General features: G+C 55.7%; 1 protein-coding gene across 2 annotated transcripts; it reads left to right on the forward strand.

Moving 5' to 3' along the window:
- Positions 1-300: 300 nt before the first annotated feature.
- SUN2 (Sad1 and UNC84 domain containing 2) lies at positions 301-21,727 on the forward strand. 2 transcript variants are annotated; one of them, XM_025398177.1, is made up of 19 exons: positions 301-551; positions 1,642-1,687; positions 3,656-3,814; positions 5,058-5,233; positions 5,409-5,546; positions 6,025-6,183; positions 6,549-6,642; positions 7,604-7,674; positions 10,551-10,675; positions 13,777-14,031; positions 14,777-14,854; positions 15,323-15,366; positions 15,965-16,130; positions 16,457-16,678; positions 16,972-17,056; positions 17,406-17,521; positions 17,639-17,806; positions 18,125-18,217; positions 19,992-21,727. In XM_025398177.1, exons 3-19 carry the CDS (start codon positions 3,693-3,695, stop codon positions 20,103-20,105), a joined length of 2,226 nt encoding a protein of 741 aa, XP_025253962.1. In that variant the 5' UTR covers positions 301-551; positions 1,642-1,687; positions 3,656-3,692; the 3' UTR covers positions 20,106-21,727. The 2 variants fall into 2 exon arrangements, with proteins under 2 accessions (XP_025253962.1, XP_025253963.1); XM_025398178.1 differs by lacking the exon at positions 301-551 and having other exon boundaries at positions 1,560-1,687; positions 6,088-6,183.
- The last annotated feature ends 127 nt before the right edge of the window (positions 21,728-21,854 follow it).

A 21,854-nucleotide genomic window follows, 5' to 3' on the forward strand; every position in this document is an offset into this window, starting at 1 on the left:
CGCTCGGAGCGGTCTCAGGAGCTCTGAGCCGCCAGATCTGGAGTCCAGTGCCCTGCCGAGCCCGAGCCCCAGCACAGCCTCCCGTCGCGTCTTCCCGCGGCCTGGGGGTCCCCGCCCGCTCAGCGCCTCCCACGCGCGGACTCCTAGGCTGAGCGTGCCGGGCAGCTGGGCCCACGCGAGGGCGGGGCGAGCCGGGGCTTTGTGTTCAAACCGGCCAATGGGTGGCGGCGGTGGGCGGCAACGGCCGGCAGGGCCTGGCCAATGGGCTGCGGCCTGTCAGCGTTGACTGACAGGCGCACACATACACAGTCGGCCACACGCGCGCCGCCCGGCCCCACTCGCGCAGCGCGGGCCTCCACCGGCCGCATTGTCCGCCCGCCCGCGTCGTACCGCGTCGCCGCTCTTCGCGTGCCCGCGCGCCCCGGGCCCGGCCGCCGTTTCGCCCTGCGCGGAGCACCGCCCGCGGGATCCCCACGCGGAAAGGGGGCGCGCCCCGGCGGCGGGCGGGCCTCGAACGCCCCCGGCCGGGTTAGGAGCCGCCGCGGCAGCAGGTGAGTGCGGGCGAGCGCAGGAGAGGGTGAGGGGCCGCGGGCCGGCCTGACCCCGGGTCACCGTCTGGCCGCTTGGGCGGGGCCGCCCGACCAGGCCTGCTTCCTCCTCTCCGGGCCGCGCTGGGCCGGCTCCAGTCCCCACCCGGGTCCGCGGCCCGCGCCGTGACTCACCTCCCGGCCCCCGCCGCGCCCGCCGCGCCACTGGTCAGCCGGGAGGGCGGTGTCTGCGGGCGGGACTTCCCGGGCAGCCTCCCGGGAGGAGGAGGGCAAAGGCCGGCTGCCCCAACCCGGCCCCGGGCAGCGTCTACGGGTTTTGTGCCAGACAAGCCGTTTCCAGGGACAGGCAGTTCCCAGCCTCTGCCTGTCAGAACTCAGGGCCTCGGAGGAAGGCCTGTTTTGTTCAGTTCTAAAACAAAACAAAACAAAACAAAACAAAACAAAGCAATGGGGGCCGCGGTGTGACTTAGAGAGCCTTGAAGGCGCGCCTTTGGTGACAATTTCTGCAGGTTCGGCCTGTGGGAATGAAGGCAGGGGGAGTTAGCACCGGCCGTTTGGCACGTCCCACAAGGGCGTGTGGCCTGACTGTACCCAGGGAGTGGAAATATCACGAGGAAGATGCCCCAGATCTGGGTTAAGTCTGAAGATGGATGGAGATGTTTGTGATGGGGAAGGGCGGAATTGAGAAAAGCATGTCGCCCAGCTGAGAAGTGGGGAAGGATGCTTTAGGTGAGCGTTTCTTAACTGATTGTTGGGGAGGAGGTGGGGCGGGGGTGGTGTCTGTTCTGATGCCCAGTAGTAGATTTCAGCTCCTAGAGGCTCACTTCTTGTTTTGGAGAATGGGGCCTCGACCTTTTTCATCTTGTGAAACCCAGACTCAGTGGTAGGCTGTTTTGTGATGCCAGGATACCTCAGGAAAGACTAAGAGGCATCTCTGGGAGTTCTGGGAGGGCAGAGGCGGGTGCTGACAGTTTTCAGCACTCCCCACTCAACCTCCATCAGAATATTTAGTTCTTCCCAGCAGCAGCTTGGGTATGGTATAAACATGTCGCTTTGTTTCTGCCCTGGGCAAAGGTGTCACCTCCTTCAGCAGGACAGGGGCTAAGAGGAGTCCCTGTGTGGGCAGCTGGAGGCTTCAGGTAGGGGTGGCACAGGCCAGGGCAGGGAGGGGGGAGGGGGGATTACCTTATAAGGACAGGAATAGAGACAAGGACCCAGGCCAACTTCCTGCTTTTCCTACTACCAATCGGTCCCTTTTCCAACACCAGCTAAAAGTAGGGGGGGATGCCAGATGGGCATCTGACCTGGGAAGACGCCAGGAAGGCCAGGACATGAGGCTGCTTGTGTTTCAGAGGAGGACTTTCTAGCTGGACTAACCAGACCTTCGGGTTTCTGCAGCCTGGGTTGGGAAGTGTACTTCTATACCTGCCACACAACCCAGAGAACTGGTCATTTATGTATCAACCAGGAATATTAGAAGTGATCAAAAGTCACAAGCAAGTGCTAGGAATTCTCAAGTGACTTTGTCATACAGGCCAGCGGAGGCACTAACATTGAGACTCCTCATGTTGGCAGTCGAGGACTTTGAATTTGGGTGTCTGGACCTTAGCGGTTCATTCATCTGCCTCCAGTCACAGAATGCCACCTTTTGCCAGATCTTTGCACTCTGGCTTCCTTTGTCCTCATTATCAATTCCAGAGCCTTGATCTCTGCCCCACGTGGTGACCGGCACTGACTGTAACTCATGCTGCCCTCCTCCTCCCTATTTTGTTAGTTTGCTAACAAATATTTGTTGTGTAACAAGTTTGTATACAGTCTTGTTTTGCACATGTGTGGGGCTAAAAAAGATTCTAGAATCTTCAATACATTCCTGAAACAACTGGAAAACTTTATGGCTGAGTAGAAAGACCCAGGCCCTACAGCCTGTCAGAGCTGAGCCCAAACCCTGGCTTTGTCACTTACAGGGTGGGGACTGTACGCAAGTTACCCATTGCCTCAGTGTCCAGGTTCTTCCCTTGTAAATGCGAGTCATGATACCTACCTTGCTTCTAATAATCGTAAATGGGGTATACAAGGAGCCTGGACCCAGCAGACACTTACATTTTATCATCATCTTACCAAGATGTGGCAGCACAATGTGCACCATGGGGACAGAGTGCGAGCACCATCAGGACGTAGGTGGGAGCCTGGCCAACCTGGTGAAACCCCGTCTCTACTATAAAAAACAGAAAAAAGAAAAATGCTTTTGACTGAGCGTGGTGGCTCATGCCTGTAATCACAGTACTTTAGGAAGCCGAGGTGGGCGGATCACCTGAGGTCAGGAGTTTGAGAGCAGCGTGGCCAACATGGCGAAATCCCCTCTCTACTAAAAATACAAAAATTAGCCGGTCACAGTGGCGCACACCTGTAATCCCAGCCACTTGGGAGTCTGAGGCAGGAGAATCACTTGAACCGGGAAGGTAGAGGTTGCAGTGAGCCGAGATTGTACCACTGCACTCCAGCCTGGGCAGCAGAGCGAGACTCTGTCTCAAAAAAAAAAAAAGAAGAAGAACATAGGTGGGGTCTACATGGGGAAGGTTTTCCATCAAGGTTCGCTGGGGCCCTCGATCAACGAGCGTATGTCAGCAAAGGGACACAGCTAGAGCGAGACTGGGAGAAGTCTCTAGGGAGAAGGCAGGTGGGATGGCTGGACGACCAGGCATGCAGGCAGTGACCAGAAGTTTGCAGGTGCCTGTCACGTGCCAGAGTCTCTGCTACTTGTTAGAGGTTGAGGAAGACCCAGTTCTGGCTTGTGCGGAGCTCAGCACCACGAAGGATAAAGACAAGGAAACTGAAAATTGGGAAGCCTGTGGAAAGCGCCCTGGAAGAGGCTCCAGAGTCACTAAGTGAGCCCCAGGCTGGGCACGACTCCAGCCGATGCACAGTGCGGGGGTGCTTCACAGATCCCTGCCTTGCCCCCCATCAGGGCTGTTTAGACTGAATGCCAGGGGTCGGGGGATGGTCTGTTCTCGGCTGTGAGGTGATGCCTCCATTCCACCTCCTCCAGAGGGGAGCTGGGGACAGCCCCAGGCCTCACATCCAGTCCTCCTCCTCCTCTCTCTCCTTAGATTCTCTTCAGGGGAAGAGTCCACATCCCACCTCATCATGTCCCGAAGAAGCCAGCGCCTCACGCGCTACTCCCAGGGTGACGATGACGGCAGCAGCAGCAGCGGAGGGAGCTCAGTGGCCGGGAGCCAGAGCACCCTGTTTAAAGATAGTCCTCTCAGGTAGGGACCCAAGGGAGTGCCACAGCCCCTGGCGACCCCACATGCTTTTGGTCACTGCCCGCACGCCCTCTAGTCCAGCCATCACCCTGCCTTCTTGTTGCAACCTTCATGGACAGAGATCGAAGGACGTGGGCCCCCGTCCGGTCAAGGGGGTCCTGCCTTGCTTAATGTGTATGAGCACGCAGCACCCCTTCTTCTCCCCGCGACTGTGAGCCGGGCTGCTGCCCTGATGCTTAGAAAACAGGAAGTGGTAGGCCGGGCGCGGCGGCTCACACCTGTGATGCCAGCTCTTTGGGAGGCCAAAGTGGGTGGATCACCTGAGCCTGACCAACATAGTGAAACCCTGTCTCTACTAAAACTACAAAAATTAGCCGGGCGTGGTGGTGGGCAGCTGTAATCCCAGCTACTCAGGAGGCTGAGGCAGGAGGATCGCTTGAACCTGGGAGGTGGAGGTTGCAGTGAGCCGAGATCATGGCATTGCACTCCAGCCTGGGCGACACGAGCGAAACTCCATCTCAATCTCAAAAAAAAAAAAGGAAACAAAGAAAACAGGAAGTGGAGAGAGGCAGCTTCAAGCATAAGCCAGGCCGGAAACCCCAAAACTGCAGGCTGGGCTCACAGGAACCCCCTCTGCTCTGGACGGGCGTGTCAGCCTTACCATCCTTCCTGGCCCCACGCCCGCATGTCTCGCCACCTGTCCGGCCTCAGCAGCTGGCCAGCGACACGGCTGAGGACAGGCGCAAGTCCTCAGGCCACTGGGAAATGGGCTGCAGCGGCAGCTGCCTGGTTGTCCTGCCCCTCTCACAGACATGGGGCCCGAGGACAGGCCCTGAGGCCTCTCACAGACATGGGGCCCGAGGACAGGCCCTGAGGCCTCTCACAGACATGGGGCCCAGAGGACAGGCCCTGAGGCCTCTCACAGACGTGGGGCCCAGAGGACAGGCCCTGAGGCTTTGGCTAGCTCCGAGGCTAGGCCAGGTCTGTCTGGTTTCAGTGGGTTATAAAGTTTGAATCTGGCTCCATCCCTAGCTGCTGCTCCCTGTCTTGCCCATCTGCTGGTGAGATTCAGAGATAACAGGAGAGGAAGTGCCAGCATTGGAAGAGTCAGGGGAATGGCAGCTGCAAGTTGCCTAGCAACAAGGGAACCTGCACTAGGCAGGGCTGCAGGCTGTGGCTTTCCTTCATGCTTCTGGCTGGGCTCACCTCCCTGCTCTCTGCCTCTGCCCTCACGGTTGTCCCACAGGACCTTGAAGAGGAAATCCAGCAACATGAAGCGCCTGTCCCCAGCACCACAGCTGGGCCCATCCTCTGATGCACACACCTCCTACTACAGTGAGTCGCTGGTCCGTGAGTCCTACATCGGCACCGCGTTCCCGCCCAGGAGCGCCCTGGAGGAACTGCACGGTGATGCCGACTGGGGTGAGTGTGGAGCCCTCTTCTCCTGGGGCTTTGCTTCCTCCACCTCCTGCGAGATACGCCTCACAGTGTCCCCTGCAGTCCCCGGGATTCCCTCCTCAGAGCACCTCTCTGCCCAGGCCCCACTTTTCAGAAGCTCTTGGAGGCCCAGAAGAGCCCCTGGTTCTTCCCTGCACAGGCGAGGACCTGCGGGTGCGGAGGAGGAGAGGCACAGGCGGCTCGGAGAGCAGCAGGGCCAGCGGGCTCGTGGGGCGCAAGGCCGCTGAGGACTTCCTGGGCTCTTCCTCGGGCTACTCCTCTGAGGACGACTACATGGGTAGGTGATGCGTCCTCCCTCCCGAGCAGATCCGAGGCTGCTGAGAAGCCTCAGGAAGGCTGGGCGGAGAGCCCCAGGGAGCTGGAGAGAGGGCAGTGTGTGGCAGGCACACTGCCTCTCCCATGCCTGGCGCTGGATGCGCTCCAGCCTGGCCTGCAGTGGCCCCTGGCGCCCTAGGCTGTGACCGCCCGTCACTTCTCTGTCCTCCCCACCCCACAAGTCTGTGGCAACCTAAGGCCAACACCCTTGCATTCAGGCCCATTCCAGCACTTTCCCGTGGGGCTCCACACACGGTGGGTGCTCAGTCATTCTGAGTGGTGTGCATGTCAGACCCCATCATCTAGTTCTGAACAGAAGCTTGAGGGGTGGCTGGTGAGGAGAGGGATGCAAACAGGAAGCTGTCAGAGGAAACAGAATGGTCTGTGTGGGGCTGCGGGGATGTGAAGGAGGATAGGTGACTTCTGGTCTTGGCTCACAGAAGACAGTGAAGGAGGAGGCTTGAAAGTGACAGAGACTGAGCCAGTGTCCTCGTTCCCCACAGGCTACTCGGATGCGGACCAGCAGAGTTCCGGCTCACGGCTCCGGAACGCCGTCTCACGGGCGGGCTCCTTACTCTGGATGGTGGCCACTTCGCCAGGTGGGCTGCAAGCCGTGCCCAGTTACTTCCATTCTTGGTGGTAGTGCTTTCTTACCCATCTCTCTGCAGTTGGGCATCCTGCCCATGCAGAGAGACTGTAGGACTGTTGGGGAAAGGTCATTCTAGAATAATCACTGGGAGCCCAGGGCTGTGGGGACCCCCTCGCGTGGAAGGGAAGGAGCAGCTGCAGAGCAGGACAGAAGGTGTGAGCAGGTGGGATCCCAGGAGCTGGGTCCTGGTAGGGCAGGACAGAAGCATACTGGCAGGTGGGGGTGGGGTGGGGGCAGGGAGGACGACAGACGGGACAAGGGAGTGGTGCCCCCAACCACCATGTGGAGCCTTAGGCTTGATGGTCATTCTTCTAGGCCGGCTCTTCAGACTTCTCTACTGGTGGGCTGGCACCACCTGGTACCGCCTGACCACAGCTGCCTCCCTCCTTGACGTCTTCGTTTTAACCAGGTGAGCGAGACTCCACCCTTGCCAATCAATCACAAGGCCCTGGGGTGAAGGGACTGATAAAGTGTGTCAACCTGTAATGTTCGATTCTCTGAGGGTTTTCCCCAGTTTCCCTGGACCTTTTATTAGTGATCACGGCCCACCCCAGCCTGACAGAGGATAGACTCAGAGTCAGGTTTTCAGGTTTTTCTCCCCAAATCGATAGCCCTTCGAGACAGGATTCCAGAGCACGGATTGTTTCTTCTTGGACACATTCAACTAAACACCACCCTAGTCCAGCTGTGCCTGGCTCTCAGACACATGATGGCTTTCCTCCTGCAGGGGAGGCCCACTGACTCCAGGCAAGAAGTGGGGTTTCCCAGAAAGTCCATCTTCCTTCCTGGGCCTGGGACAGTCTAACCCCCCGAGTTCCCCACTCATGGTCAGAGCCACAAAGAGGCTCTGCCTGAGGATGCTATGGGTTCATTCCCCAAGTCCCTAAACCAGCAGAACCAGGACTTGGCAGAAGAAAGAACATGGAACCCAGAAGTCAGGATCCCTCTGGCCACAGTCCAGGTCTGGGCAGAGAGGACAGCTGGCCACGCTGAAACAAGGGGCAAGGATGGGTTTGTGTCACCAAAAACACGTTCCTTGTTATTATTTAAGGAGTTACTTTTTTTCTATATTTGCATACGTAGAGGACCTGTCCAAATAAAAATTTTCGAGTTTTTCAACGACCACACTATTTTTAATAACATCAGTAAAATTCAGTAAAAATTGTCCCATCACTCTAAGACCTGCCCAGCAGGAAAGGCTCTGATGTGTCCAGGCTGGCCCTGGCATGGTGAGAAGCTCAAAGCTATCCTCCTTAGCTCTAGTTCAGCACCCAGGAAAACATCTCAGGGTACTCCCTGGGTGGAACGTGGAGGCCTGGAGCTCCCCTCACACCTCTGCCTCCCCGGTCCTGCCCTTCCATGTGGTCTAGGCGCTTCTCGTCCCTGAAGACGTTCCTCTGGTTCCTGCTGCCGCTGCTCTTGCTGACGTGCCTGACGTATGGTAAGCCTGCCTGGGGAGAGTGGAGGGAGGCACAGAGATGTGGTCACCAGAGGGTGGTGACCCTTGGCAGGCAGGGAAGGGGCAGGATGGGGTGGGGTGAGCCCGTGCCTGGGCAGGGCCTGAGTTCTGGACCCTGGATCATCTCTGCATGACCCTCCCCACCTCTCCTGAGCCTCCTTTGCGCCGCCCTGGGCAGGAGCACACCCTAGTGCTGCAGCATTGGGTGAAGAGTGGGATGCCCTCCCGTTATCATTAGCAGTCATCCTCCCTCCACTCCAACAGGGACATCGGCTGTGAGGGAGTTATTTTTACAAGATGAAGTTAAATCTTGAGCTGTCTTTAAAGTAAAAACAATGAAGCAGCAAAGGGAAATACATGCTTTTTTTTTTTTTTTGGACGGAGTTTTGCTCTTGTTGCCCAGGCTGGAGTGCAATGGCGCGATCTCAGCTCACTACAACCTCCACCTCTCAGGTTCAAGTGATTCTCCTGCCTCAGCCTCCCGAGTAGCTGGGATAACAGGCATGTGCCAACACACCCAGCTAATTTTGTATTTTTAGTAGAGATGGGGTTTCTCCATGTTGGTCAGGCTGGTCTCGAACTCCTGACCTCAGGTGATCCGACCGCTTTGGCCTCCCAAAGTGCTGGGATTACAGGCATGAGCCACCGCGCCCGGCCATAAGTGCCTCTTTTTACACCAGTCACTTACCAGCTGCCCTGAATCATCCCAGGCGCTAGCACAGGCCTGCCTTGGTTTTTTTTGTTTGTTTTGAGACAAAGTCTTGCTCTGTCACCTAGGCTGAAGTGCAGTGGCATGAACACAGCTCACTGCAGCCTTGACCTTCTGAGCTCAGGTGATCCTCCCACCTCAGCCTCCCAAGTAGCTGGGATTACAGGCACGCAGTACCATTCACGGCTAATTTTTTGTATTTTTAGTAGAGACGGGGGTTTTACCATGTTGGCCAGGCTGGTCTCGAACTCCTGACCTCAAGTGATCCACCCGCCTTGGCCTCCCAAAGTGTTGGGATTACAGGTGTGAGCCACTGCACCCAGCCCTTTCTTGTTTATATAGGCATTTTGTGTTCAGCTTTTCACTTGACAGCTTTGCTAGTTTCATATGAATTGCCTGTGTGACTCTCAGCTCAATTTTAATGACTGTACCAATTAAAGATTGTGTTTTATTATCTCTTGAGAGTTCGTTTAATAAGCTTAATATCATTTAACTTGTATTTCTTTTATTAATAACAGGGTACAACACTTTTCCAAAAGTTAGCTTCCTTTTTGTGTTTGCTATTACAAGAACAGCTGTTTCATATCCAGTGGAAACTGAGCACCACCCTTAAAATAATAATAATGCCTCCCTTTTTTTGAGACAGAGTTTTGCTCTGTCGCCCAGGCTCAAGTTCAGTGGCACAATCTTGGCTCACTGCAACCTCTGCCTCCTGGGTTCAAGCAATTCTCCTGCCTCAGCCTCCCGAGTAGCTGGGATTACAGGTGCATGCCACCACACCCAGCTAATTTTTATATTTTTAGTAGAGACAGAGTTTCACCATGTTGGCCAGTCTGGTCTCAAACTCCTGACCTCAAGTGATCCACCTCCCTCGGCTTCCCAAAGTGCTGGGATTACAGGCCTGAGTCACCGCGCCCAGTCAGTGATTATTATTATTATTATTTGTTTGAGACGGAGTCTCGTTCTGTCACCCAGGCTGGAGTGTAGTGGCGTAATCTTGGCTCACTGCAAGCTCCGCCTCCCGGGTTCACGCCATTCTCCTGCCTCAGCTTCCTGAGTAGCTGGGACTACAGGTGCCCGCCACCGTGCCTGGCTAATTTTTTGTATTTTTAGTAGAGACAGGGTTTCACCATGGTCTCGGTCTCCTGACCTTGTGATCTGCCTGCCTCGGACTCCCAAAGTGCTGGGATTACAGGCGTGAGCCACCGCGCCTGGCCCAGTGATTCTTTATAATTGCATAGCAATGTACCCAGAGAGCACTTTCCCATGCATTATCTCAGTTTAATTTGAGCTTCACCGTGGCCTTGTGGGGTTGCTGTAGTCGGTGCTGTGAACCTATCACGTGGAAATGCGAGTGGAGGGGGCTGAGTGACCTGTTCAGGGAGCGTGTGCATGAGGGCCATGTCCACGCTGGACTTCAAGCCCCACGAGCATGAGCTTCCTTTTGCACCTGCCAACCGCTGGTGCTTGAGTAGCAAATGGAGGTTTATCAGGACAGAAAGCCCTCCCTGTCCCACTCCCCCGCCACCTGCCCCAGAGCTCAGGAGTAAACAGGTCTCAAACAGATGGCCCTGACAACAGAACGAACATGTCTGTGTGGCTGCAGCTTGGTGCTCATGTCTGGGCAGCGGGCAGCCTCTCTTAGAGGGGGTAGTGCTTTCTGTTTCAGTGATTCTCAGCCATGGCAGCCCATGACAGTCACCAGGGAGGTTTACAAACCCATCTAAACAGGGGCCCCACCCCAGGCCAATTAGCTTGCTCTTCGGAGGGCAGGGCCAGACCTGGTGGTACTAAAAGCTCCCCAGGTGATTCTGACGTCCAGACAGGGCTGAGAACCACCATCAGGTCCTCTGGGCTGTACCCTGGGTCATCCCTAACTCGTTCAAAATGTTTCCTCCAAGTTTTCCCATTTACAGAAAGATGAAGGATTCCCACGGGAGTGTGAGAATGAATACACTCTGAGGTTGTCGGGTGGAAGTTGCCCCCTCAGAGAATGGGGGCATCTGCATCCCTCTGATGCTTCTGGAAGGGCACAGCTCCACGAGTGGGACAGGCCACGAGCACTGGCAGGGATCAGGCAGCCATCTTCCTTGGCACGTGCCTCTTGCTAGAGGCCCAGCTGGGGTAACACCCTCTCCCCTGTGCACAGGCGCTTGGTATTTCTACCCCTATGGGCTGCAGACATTCCACCCTGCTTTGGTTTCCTGGTGGGCAGCGAAGGACAGCAGGAGGCAGGATGAGGGCTGGGAATCCAGAGACTCGTCACATTTCCAGGTGAGTCTCTAAGGGTGGTAGCTCCCAAGAGTTTAGCAATAATTAGGTGACAGTGAAAGTGGTGGGTGCGCCCTCAGCCTGCCTCACACCATATACACAAAGCTGACGCGAACTGTTAGTTGCCACCCTACGAAGCACAGAAAACAGAAAGAAAAGGAATCCAAAAAATTGTCTTGTCTACTTTGTTCTTTTTGATACTGTTTCACGAATAGTTACTGAGCACCTTCTATGACTAAGATAATATCCCAGTCAGTTACGTCTTACCACAGATAATCCTCCCCTAAAAGCAGTGGCTTAAAACTACAAGCATTTGATTAGTTCATGAGTCTGTGGGTTATCTGGGTGGTCTTTCTGGTCTGAGAAAAGAGAAGAAATCTTGGCTGGGCTCGTACTTGCCTGTGTGGATCTGTCTGTCTGCAGTTGGCTGGCAGGGTCAGCTGGGGGCCAGCTGGCTGAGGCCCTTGCCTAGGACAGCTGTACTCCATGTGCACTTTGCTCACCCGGCAGGCTAGCCCCAGCTGTTTCTTACCACACCCAGGCAGGGTTTCAAGAGAGAACCAAGGCAGCCAGACCTTTGAGGCCTTGATCCAGAACCAGTACACCATCACTCCCACCACATTCTGTTGGCTACAGCAAATCTCAGAGCCAAATCCAGATTCAAGGAGAGGGAAATAGACTTCACCTCTCAGCAAGAGAACGCACAAGGTCGCATGGCAGAGGTGCGGCTGCAGGGAGAAGTGAGGAATAGTGGCCATTTTTATAATCTGCCAGAGTCAGATGGATCAGGCCCAGGCTGTGCCCTCAAGGAGCCTGCAGTTAGCATAACCAGAAAGCAAGGTGAGCACAGGTCCTGATACTGACAATTTAAACCTCTAGGCCAGGCCTGGTGGCTCACACCTGTAATCTCAGCACTTTGGAGGCCAAGGTGGGAGGATCACTTAAGGCCAGGAGTTCAAGACTAACCTAGGCAACACAGTGAGTCCCTGTCTGTATTTTTAATAAAACTCTTCATTTTCTAATTATAGTTATTTGACTTGCACTTACACCTCACTGAATTTAACTTGGCATCATATTTTTATTATTCATTCAAAAATTGTTTGAGACAGGGTCTCATTCTATTGTCCAGGCTGGAGTGCAGTGGTGCAATCATAACTCATTGTAACCTTGAACTCCCAGGCTCAAGCGATCCTCCTACATCAGCCTGCCAAGTAGCTAGGACTACAGGTGTGCATCACCATGTCTGTCTAATTTTTTAAAAAAATTTTTGTAGAGACAGGGTCTCACTATGTTATCCAGGCTGGTCTTGAACTCCTGGCTTCAAGCAATCCTCCTGCCTCAGCCTTCCAAAGTGCTGGGATTACAGGCATGAGTCACTGCACCTGGCATGTTATCACTTTTTTTTTTTTTTTTTTTTTTTGAGACAGAGGCTTGCTGTGTCACCCAGGCTGGAGTGCAGTGGCACAATCTCGGCTCACTACAGCCTCCACCTCCTGGGTTCAAGCGGTTCTCCTGCCTCAGCCTCCCGAGTAGCTGGGACTACAGGCGCATGCCACCATGCCCAGCTAATTTTTTTATTTTCAGTAGAGACAGGGTTTCACCATGTTGGCCAGGATGGTCTCTATCTCCTGACCTCATGGTCCACCCGCCTTGGCCTCCCAAAGTGCTGGGATTACAGGCGTGAGCCACTGCATCCAACCAGTATCATATGTTTAACCATCTATTTTTGTATATATTACTTTCCAGACCATGATCTTTCCAATTTTATTATATGTGCTGCCAAAGTGAGTACCAGACCATGATCATCTTATTTTACAAAATAATGACATGTCATCTATGACTTTTCCTTTTTTCACCATTAAAGACATTAAATACAGTTCAATTTCAGAGCCATCTCTTCTGTAAAAAAAAGAGTAAAAAAAAATAATAATAATATATCTTGTATTAGCAACATTTGCATGAAGTTAAAATAAAAACAGCTTCCTGGTCTGGGAGGGGCTAGTGGTGAGGTAACTAGGGGGATGGGGCAGAGGATTTTTTGCTGGTTTTTGTGGGCTTTTTTTTTTTTTTTTGAGACAGAGTCTTGCTCTTGTTGCCCAGACTAAAGCGCAGTGGCACGATCTCATCTCACTACAACCTCCGCCTCCCGGGTTCAAGCGATTCTCCTGCCTCAGCCTCCTGAGTAGCTGGGATTATAGGAGCCTGCTACCATCCCCAGCTAATTTTTGTATATTTAGTAGAGACAGGGTTTCCCCATATTGGCCAGGCTGGTCTCGAACTTCTGACCTCAGGTGATCCACCAGCCTCGGCCTCCCAAAGTGCTGCGATTACAGGCGTGAGCCACCACATCCAGCCTGTTTGTGTGCTTTTTGAGTCATGCAAATGTAGCGCCTATTTAAAAACCAAAATTTCTAAAACTCAGAACCTCTGCTGCTCAGTAGCTCCCTGCCCTTTATTTGACAGTTTTTATCACTTCTCTTGGCAATGATTTTGTTGTTAAGCCAACAACGTTCTCAAATTCATGACACACTATCAGATGCCACCCTCAGTCCAAATGACATTTATTCCATTTTCTCTGTGGGGCATCCTGCTAAAGAGGAAAAAGAACATATTTTCCAATTATTCTGTCTTTTAGCCATAGTTGCCTAGGAAAAGAGTGAAAGCCATTGAGAGTCCACAGGCTGAACTCACAGCCCTGGCTCCCCTGCCCCTGCAGGAGGTGGGGAAGGAGTGAGCTTCAGGCCAGCAGGGTCCATGGCCCCCTGCAGCCATCCTGAAGCTTCCAGTCCTCCTCTTGGACCATCGCTGCACTCAGACCTTCTCCCCAGCCCACCTTCCTTCCTCCTCTGGGATCAGACTTCTGTACTGTGTCCTCACGGACCCTCCTCTGTGACCAGCACCCAGTGATCCCTGGCTCCCGGCACCCCCAGCTCAGAGGTCGGCAGCCCCTGCCTATGAGCTCCAGCTGGCCCTGCATGGACTTATGCTGGAATATCTCTGGAATCTTTTCCCTTTCTTTCTGTGTTGGCTGTGTCGGGGTGGTCTTTGGGAAGCACTGTCATCCAAGGGTCCCTCACTCAGTGGCGCTCTCTCTGCCCTGCCAGGCTGAGCAGCGTGTTATGTCCCGAGTACACTCGCTGGAGCGGCGTCTGGAAGCTCTTGCTGCTGAATTTTCCTCCAACTGGCAGAAGGAGGCCATGCGGCTGGAACGTCTGGAGCTGCGGCAAGGGGCTCCTGGCCAGGGAGGTGGTGGTGGCCTGAGCCACGAGGACACCCTGGCACTGCTGGAGGGGCTGGTGAGCCGCCGTGAGGCTGCCCTGAAGGAGGATTTCCGCAGGGAAGCTGCTGCTCGCATCCAGGTAGGAGGCGGAATACCTCAGGGTGGGAGGTGGGTGACACCCCTAGGAACGCCTGAAGGTGGCCAGCAAGAGAGAGAATAAGTGCCATTTGGGATCAGACAGCTCTGCCATTTGGCAGTTAATCCCCTTCTCTTTTTCTTCTTTTTTTTTTTTTTTTGGAGACAAGGTCTCACTCTGTCACCCAGCCTGGAGTGTAGTGGCATGATCTCAACTCACTGCAACCTGTGCCTCCCGGGTTCAAGTGATTCTCCTGCCTCAGCCTCCCGAGTAGCTGGATTACAGGCGTGCACCACCACATCCAGCTAATTTTTTTGTATTTTTAGTAGAGACAGGGTTTCACCATGTTGGCCAGGCTGGTCTCGAACTCCTGAACTCAAGTGATCTCCCCGCCTTGGCCTCCCAAAGTCCTGGGATTACAGGCATGAGCCACCACGCCAGGCTTCCTCACCTTCTCTAAGCCTCAGTTTCCTCCTCTTTGATGGAGGCCATCATGTCTCCCCCACCCCCATAGTGAGCTGTGTGAGTAGAAGGCCCCAGCATGGTGCCTGACACCACACAGGTGTGCAGTGGAGATGAAGCAGAAGTCTTGCGTGGTTCAGAGAAGCAATGTAGCCTGAAGGCTGAGAGCCGGCCAGGGCTTTGGAAGCAAACACCTTGTCTGAATTCCAGTTCCACCACTTCCTAGTCATAAGGGTCCCTATAAGTATGACTCTGTCAGACCTGTCCTCTCACTGCTGTCTGACAGGAAGAACTGTCTTCCCTGAGAGCAGAGCATCAGCAAGACTCAGAAGACCTCTTCAAGAAGATTGTCCGGGCCTCCCAGGTCAGTGGGCTTGGGCACTCAGGGCCTGTGACCGGGTCCTGACCCCATCCAACATGTTCACCTCGGACCCCTCAGTCCTTCCAAAGGGACTGCTTGGGTGTTGCATAGGGAGGGGTGTGCCCCTCCTCTGACTTCTCTGTTTGACCCCTGACCCCTTAGTTGGAGAGCTGCGCAGGGGCTCCCTGGGGTGTGCCAGGGCACAGCGGCCTGCCATGCTGGTGTGCACGTGCTGAGTGTGGGTGAACGGATACCTCAGTATGTTAGACGTGGATGAGACTCATGAGGGCTTTGACCAGGAGGCCAGTTTGATTTTTGCTGCAGGGGTCAGCAACCACACCTTGGGCAAGGGTGTGGTTAAGCAAAGACGCTAACAGACAGCAGATCCTACTCTGGAACACCAATTTCTGAGCTTGGAACACCAATTTCTGAGCTGGGCATTTCTTGTGTTTGTCTCTTCTTCCTACACAGGAGTCCGAAGCTCGCATCCAGCAGCTGAAGTCAGAGTGGCAAAGGTACTGGGCACCACCAGCTGGCCTCGGCCTGCTCCTCCCCAGTCCCACCCACTCTCCAGGCAGGACTGGGGAGCAGAGCCCCAGAGCAGACAGTTCTGATTGTCTTGCCAAGCAGAGGGTTGTGGGGAGGGGCTGAAGCCCAGCTCAGGACCCCTGTCCAGGGCCTGTCTTTGAGGTGCCATGGAGGTTAGCAGGGGGGTCCTGAGGGCAGGGGGCAGGCCCTGTGAGAGGACCTGGATTCATTTATAGACATAGCATCCTTTCTTACAGCCTCACATAACCACCTTCTCATGCCCCAGATGTCCATGCTTGTGGAAGATGTGAGAGGCTGAGGCAGAGTAAATTATGGACTTTGGGCTCAGAAAGGGAGCAGGCTCAGAATTAGCTCCTTGGCACAGGCAGGCCAGTTCCTGGGCACCTGCACTGTGTTCTGCAGCCAGAACTCCCAGGAGAGGCCTTGCCCCTTCTCAGGTTCATGATGAGTGCTGGACACCCGCTGTCAGGACAGGAATCCACTAGAGGGTCCTCTTTCTTCTTCGGTGTGGCCTTACCTCCCACCAAAGAGATCTGAGGCTTACTTTTCTCTCTCTGGGACCAGCATGACCCAGGAGTCCTTCCGGGAGAGCTCTGTGAAGGAGCTGAGGCGGCTGGAGGACCAGCTGGCCGGCCTGCAGCAGGAGCTGGCGGCTCTGGCGCTGAAGCAGAGCTTAGTGGCAGATGAAGTGGGCTTGCTGCCCCAGCAGATCCAGGCCGTGCGGGACGACGTGAGTGGGAACCACCAGGGCCCTGCTGGTCCCTCTCCTCCTCCTCTGAGACCACATGTCCTGGGGCCTGCAAAGCAGGCACCCCTTGCCCCTGCAGCCTCTGTTATGCCCAAGAGACTGTGGCGCTGGCCTTGGCACATGTGGGCTTTCATTGACAGGCATTCTTCCTGTTTTTCTGTCAGTGCCCATGGAGATTGTTTATAACTCTCCTCCAGTGGCCTCCCTCCTACCCTATCCCTGCTATCCAGCTAAGCACTGACCCTGTCATAGCAGCTCCTGCTGTCCCTGCAAGCCCCCCAGGGTGACACCCTTTTTGGTTCCTTTAGGTGGAATCTCAGTTCCCAGCCTGGATCAGTCAGTTCCTTGCCCGAGGTGGAGGGGGCCGCGTGGGGCTCCTTCAGAGAGAGGAGATGCAAGCTCAGCTGCGAGAGCTGGAGAGCAAGATCCTCACCCATGTGGCAGAGATGCAGGGCAAGTCGGCCAGGGAAGCCGCAGCCTCCCTGGGCGTGACACTGCAGAAAGAAGGTGTGATTGGAGTGACAGAGGAGGTGAGGCCCACATGCCCCCTCCACACACCCACCCACAGCTCTCCTCCCTGGGAGCCCTGGACAGTCCCACACTGCCAGCTCCCTGGCAGGTTCCACGATGGAAGTGCCAAGCAGGAGGCTCTGCATGCTGTGGGGCCGGCATGGGTGGGTGGCAGTGTCCCCACATCTGCCTGGGCACCAGCACAGTGCAAGCCTAGAAGGGGTCAGCCCATGGGTCCTTGGCCCACGGCCACGAGGTGACAGGGGATGTGTCTGCTCCCTGCCACAACTGTCTCCTGGTGCCCGCATTGCAGCAGGTGCACCGCATCGTGAAGCAGGCCCTGCAGCGCTACAGTGAAGACCGCATCGGGCTGGCGGACTACGCCCTGGAGTCAGGAGGTACGTACCCTGCTTTCCTCGCTTTGCCTTGTCCTGGGCCCCACAATGGCCAGTCCCCTGGCACCTACCAGGTTGGTGGTGGGGCAGAGCAAGCAAAGCTCAGGATCAGCAGGTTACCCAACCTAGAACCCCCACAAGGCAAGTGGCAATTCAGGGAAGTCGGGATGTACCGAGCACCATCCTGGGCTGGGGAGAGGCTGACCTTTAAAGCTGCTCTGGGCGTCTGGGTTAGGGTTAAAGACTAGGCCTGGGGCATCTGCCATCCACCCTCGGCGAGGAGACAGCCAATGGCCTGAGCTGGGCCCTCCTGCCGTGCGGGAGTTCACCCTGCCTTCCTCTCCTGTCTCAGGGGCCAGCGTCATCAGCACCCGATGTTCCGAGACCTACGAGACCAAGACGGCCCTCCTCAGCCTCTTCGGCATCCCCCTGTGGTACCACTCCCAGTCACCCCGAGTCATCCTCCAGGTGGGCACCTGGCAAGCACAGTAGCAGGGGCTCTGAGCACACTGGGGGCCGGTCCCATCCAGGGTCAGCAAGAGCTAGACTCAGGGCCCTGTCTGACATGACTTTCTGCTCCTCCAGCCAGATGTGCACCCAGGCAACTGCTGGGCCTTCCAGGGGCCCCAGGGCTTCGCCGTGGTCCGCCTCTCTGCTCGCATCCGCCCCACAGCTGTTACCTTAGAGCATGTGCCCAAGGCCTTGTCACCCAACAGCACCATCTCCAGTGCTCCCAAGGACTTCGCCATCTTTGTGAGTATCTGTCCCGTGGTGGGGCCAGAGGGGCTGCAGGAGGATCCTGTGGGCCTCTCTACTGAGGATCAAGTCAGGGTCACCCTTGGACTGGGAGGGAGGGGAGTGGATTTGGAAGGGAGGAGCCAGGGTGGGAGACAGCGCTTCAGTCCGTGTTACCTCAGGCTTTGGAGGCAGAAACTGGCACAAGAGAGTTAAGTGACTTGTCATAGGCCACGCTAGTGCCTGACCTTCTGGCTGGGTGGAGCAGGCACTGGAGTGGGGAGGGGTGTTCTCCCTGCTCCAGCCCCTCCCCACTGCCCTTCGCTCTCTTTGCAGGGGTTTGATGAAGACCTGCAGCAGGAGGGGACACTCCTTGGCAAGTTCACTTACGATCAGGACGGCGAGCCTATTCAGACGTTTCACTTTCAGGTACGGGATTCTGCTGTGCTAGCAAAAGCAGCGCAAACTGCCCATCCAGGCAGCAGACGCTCCCTGGACACTTACCCTGCTGGGCATGGGGTTCAGAGAGGGAAGCCCTGCCCTCCTTTCCCACAGCTCAAGATGTGACATCCAAATGGGGTGTAAGGCGCATCCTGCAGATGTCAGCACAGGGGAAGGCACCTTCCAGAAGGGCAGCATAAGGGAAGCTTCCTGGAAAAGGACACCAGGAGGCAGGCTTTACACAGGAGGGGTTGGGTGGCCAGGAGAGAAAGGCTGGGAGAGGCATCTGAGGGGCCACCGCCAGCACGTGCCAGGGTGCGGGCATTCTCCCAAGGCCAGCTGGGGCCTCAGGCAGTGCACGCGGCTGAGACTTCAGTGGGCATTGGATCTCCTAGGTCAGTTAGAAATGCAGATTCCCAATCTCCACCCCAGGAGACTCTGGTTCCTTAGGGCTGACAGGACCCAAGAGCCTGCATTTGAACAAACCAGTGGCCTAAGCCCCACACCGGGGGCGTCCTGGAGTGAAAAATTGGGTTGCAGGGGGATAGTGGGAGGTGGACAAGGGACAGTGGCAGGAAGAGGAGGCCGCAGAGGCAGGAATTCAGCCCTCAGGGGCCTGGGGGAGGCAGTGCTGTGCTTCAGGTGACAAAGCTGGGTCCATTTGACTAACATCACTATATGACTCAAAGGGGGCGAGCCTGGGCCTGGGAGATTCATCAGGAAGTGGTTGCGGGGAAGCAGCCAGAACAGGATAGGTGGGGGAGAGGGGCGCTGGGATTGAGGACAAAGAAGTTTCAGGGAGGGTCGTGAATGTCAGGTTGGATGGGGTGGGAGGAAGAAGCAACTGGGAAGGGGGCTGATGCGAAGCAGGGAGCAGGTCTGGCTGAGTCTGAAGCACCTATGGGACAGTCCGGTGGAGCTGTCAGGGGAGCCAGAAAGAACTGAGTTGTCATCAGCTCTGAGGTGGCAACTAGGCTTTGAGAGAGGTTGGGATTTCTCTTTAGGAAAGTATAGAGACCAGAAGAGGTGGCTCATGCCTATAATCCCAGCACTTTGCAAGGCCAAGGCAAGGGGATTGCTTGAGCCCAGGAGTTCAAGACCAGCCTGGTGAACACAGTGAGATCCCACCTCTACAAAAAATGTTTAAAAATTTAGTCGGGTGTGTTGGTGGGCACCTGTGGTCGCAGCTACTGGGGAGGCTAACCCTTGAGCCCAGAAGGTTGAGGCAGTGAACTGTGGTCACACCACTGCACTCCAGCCTGGGCGACAGAGCAAGACCCTGTCTTAAAAAAAAACAGGGTAGAGGACAGAATGATGTGCCAGAGAGAAGGGACAAGCCAGCAGTATGGTAGGCCTGTGGCATCTGCCCAGGTAAGATATGCTGCTAACACTGTTCCCAACACTGTCGCTAGACAGAGGCCTGATGGTCACTTGAGAAAGGAATCAAGTGTGCCACACATCAGCATCTATAAGCCCTCTATGAAGGTGGTTCTATCTGTTGATCACAATAAAAAAGCGATTGTGGATGAATTCATTCCGGCTTCAGATGAATCATGCTACAGGTGGCCCCTCAGCCCACTGGCTGGAAACACTGCTTGGGAGACTAAAGATCGGAGCTTTTGAAGCCCGGTTCTCTTCAGAGCCCCAGGGGAGGAGCAGGGGAGCCATCTGGCCCTAGGCGAGGCTGTCTCCCCTTCCCACCTTGTCTGTCAGTGAGGCCTCAGGTCTCTGATGCTCTTAATCCCTTTTCTTCTCTACCCAGGCCCCTTCGATGGCCACATACCAGGTGGTGGAGCTGCGGATCCTGACTAACTGGGGCCACCCTGAGTACACCTGCATCTACCGCTTCAGAGTGCATGGGGAGCCTGCCCACTAGCCCCGCTTTCTGGTGCCTGCTGCCAGCCACCTGGGAGTGGGTGAACAGCACCCCACCGCTTCCCCCACACACTTGCTCAGCGCTCTGACTTCCAGGAGCACAAGAGAGGAGCCTGTGGCCCCATGCAGATGAGAAGGATGGGCAGAGTCTACTGAGCAGCAGCTGGCCCGAGGAGGTCAGCAGGATCCAGCAGCTTCCTTCTTCCTTCCCTCCGTGCCCGTGGCGTCTGCTTCCCATCCTGGGAGTGTGTATATATGTAGCATATCGTGGGGGTCTGGGACGTTGGGAGAGGTGAGACCTGACTGGTGTTGCCTGGGGTTGGGGGTTGGTGCCCGGGAGCTGCTGCAGGGAGGCCTATGGATGAAGCAGGTGCCAGGACTGTGGGAGGGGCGAGCTAGGGCCTAGACTAGGTGAGCTGCCTCTGCCCCGGGGCAGGGAAGCGAGGCCCTCTGGGAGGAGGGTGCTCAGCTCCAGGGCAGGATGGGACTTTCCCCAGGTAGGAAGCGCCTGATGTAGAGCTGCCCAGTTCTCCTACAAGTTTAGTGCCCTCCACTTAGGGAAGCCTGAACCACAGGGTGCCTGAGGGGCTTCGACAAAAAGTATTTGTCCCGGGTAGAGTAGCAGTGCGCCATGGCTTCTTGTGCCTGGGGGGCTTCGACAAAAAGTATTTGTCCCGGATAGAGTAGCAGTGCGCCATGGCGCTTCTTGTGCCCTAAAGGGGACTGGCTCCTGTGATCTTCTAAGGGGCCCAGGGCCAACCCTGTAGGCTTCCCCTCTGCTGGGGACAGTCGTTGCTTTTCTCTCTCCTGATGCTAGGTTGGGAGCACCCTGCTCCCCATTCCTGCTAGGACCTGCCAGTGCCCAAGCTTGCTTTCCACATTCTCCTGGGATACAGAGACCTAGACCTGTCTTTGGGGCCATTAGCATCTGGGGTTAGCAAGAAGAGTGGGGAGCATGGAACTCCTGGGCTCTCGTGGGGACATTCAGGGTATCGGGGTGGGAGGTCTGTCTGCACTGGCCCCCCCGATCTAACCAGGCCCTGATGTAGGGGCCCTCTGCTCAGGCTGCCCCCTTGGGCTCTTGCAGCTCTTGTTCAGGTAGTGGCCCTTCTGATTTGTTCTCTGTGGGGCAGTTGGTGGGGGCTGGGGGAAGAGGCTGGCAGAAGTTACCCTGGGTAGGGAAGGGGGAGGAGGGGACTTTTAGAGCCAGCAGGCCCCACTGTATTATGTATATATTTTTCAAGGTCTGTTTTTCTAACTGAAAAGCTAAGGGCTTGATTCCTAGCCCCGTTCTGTGGGGCACTGGGTGATACTCAGTTTCTTGTTCCTGGTCATGGAGAGGGGCCTGGGGCACTGGTTCCAGCTGTGTCTGGTGGTCCGGCTGCGGGGAAGGGGCAAAAAGGTAGGCAGGCCCCTTCACTGCAGTGCCGAGCCTCAAATCCACTCTGGAGCATGAGGCTGGATGCAGTGGTGGTGAGGCTGCCCCTGCTCCATCCCGAGGCAGCCAGGCTTTGTTTTGCGCTCTTCTGTCACAAATGCTGCACTATTGGTTCTTAAGTTTTTTATCTCCAGATCCTAATTTATGCCTATGCAAAAAATAAATGATGCCCAAGAGCTGTGGGATGTGGCCTACATGTGGCTTTTGCATATTACCTAGGGCACCTGCTCTTGGACAGATGAGGAAATGACCTTTGCACATCACCTAGGGCAGCTGCTCTTGGGCAGATGAGGAAATGGATTCTTGGCCGAA

Source organism: Theropithecus gelada, chromosome 10, assembly GCF_003255815.1.
Source record: "Theropithecus gelada isolate Dixy chromosome 10, Tgel_1.0, whole genome shotgun sequence".
Lineage (NCBI taxonomy): Eukaryota > Metazoa > Chordata > Mammalia > Primates > Cercopithecidae > Theropithecus > Theropithecus gelada.

Excerpts from the sequence above, each read along its gene's own strand:
- SUN2 (XM_025398177.1), top strand. The coding sequence starts at position 3,693 with ATGTCCCGAAGAAGCCAGCGCCTCACGCGCTACTCCCAGGGTGACGAT. Across the intron at positions 17,057-17,405 it reads CTACGCCCTGGAGTCAGGAG|GGGCCAGCGTCATCAGCACC; the intron begins GTACGTACCCTG and ends CTCCTGTCTCAG. Across the intron at positions 17,522-17,638 it reads CACCCCGAGTCATCCTCCAG|CCAGATGTGCACCCAGGCAA; the intron begins GTGGGCACCTGG and ends CTGCTCCTCCAG.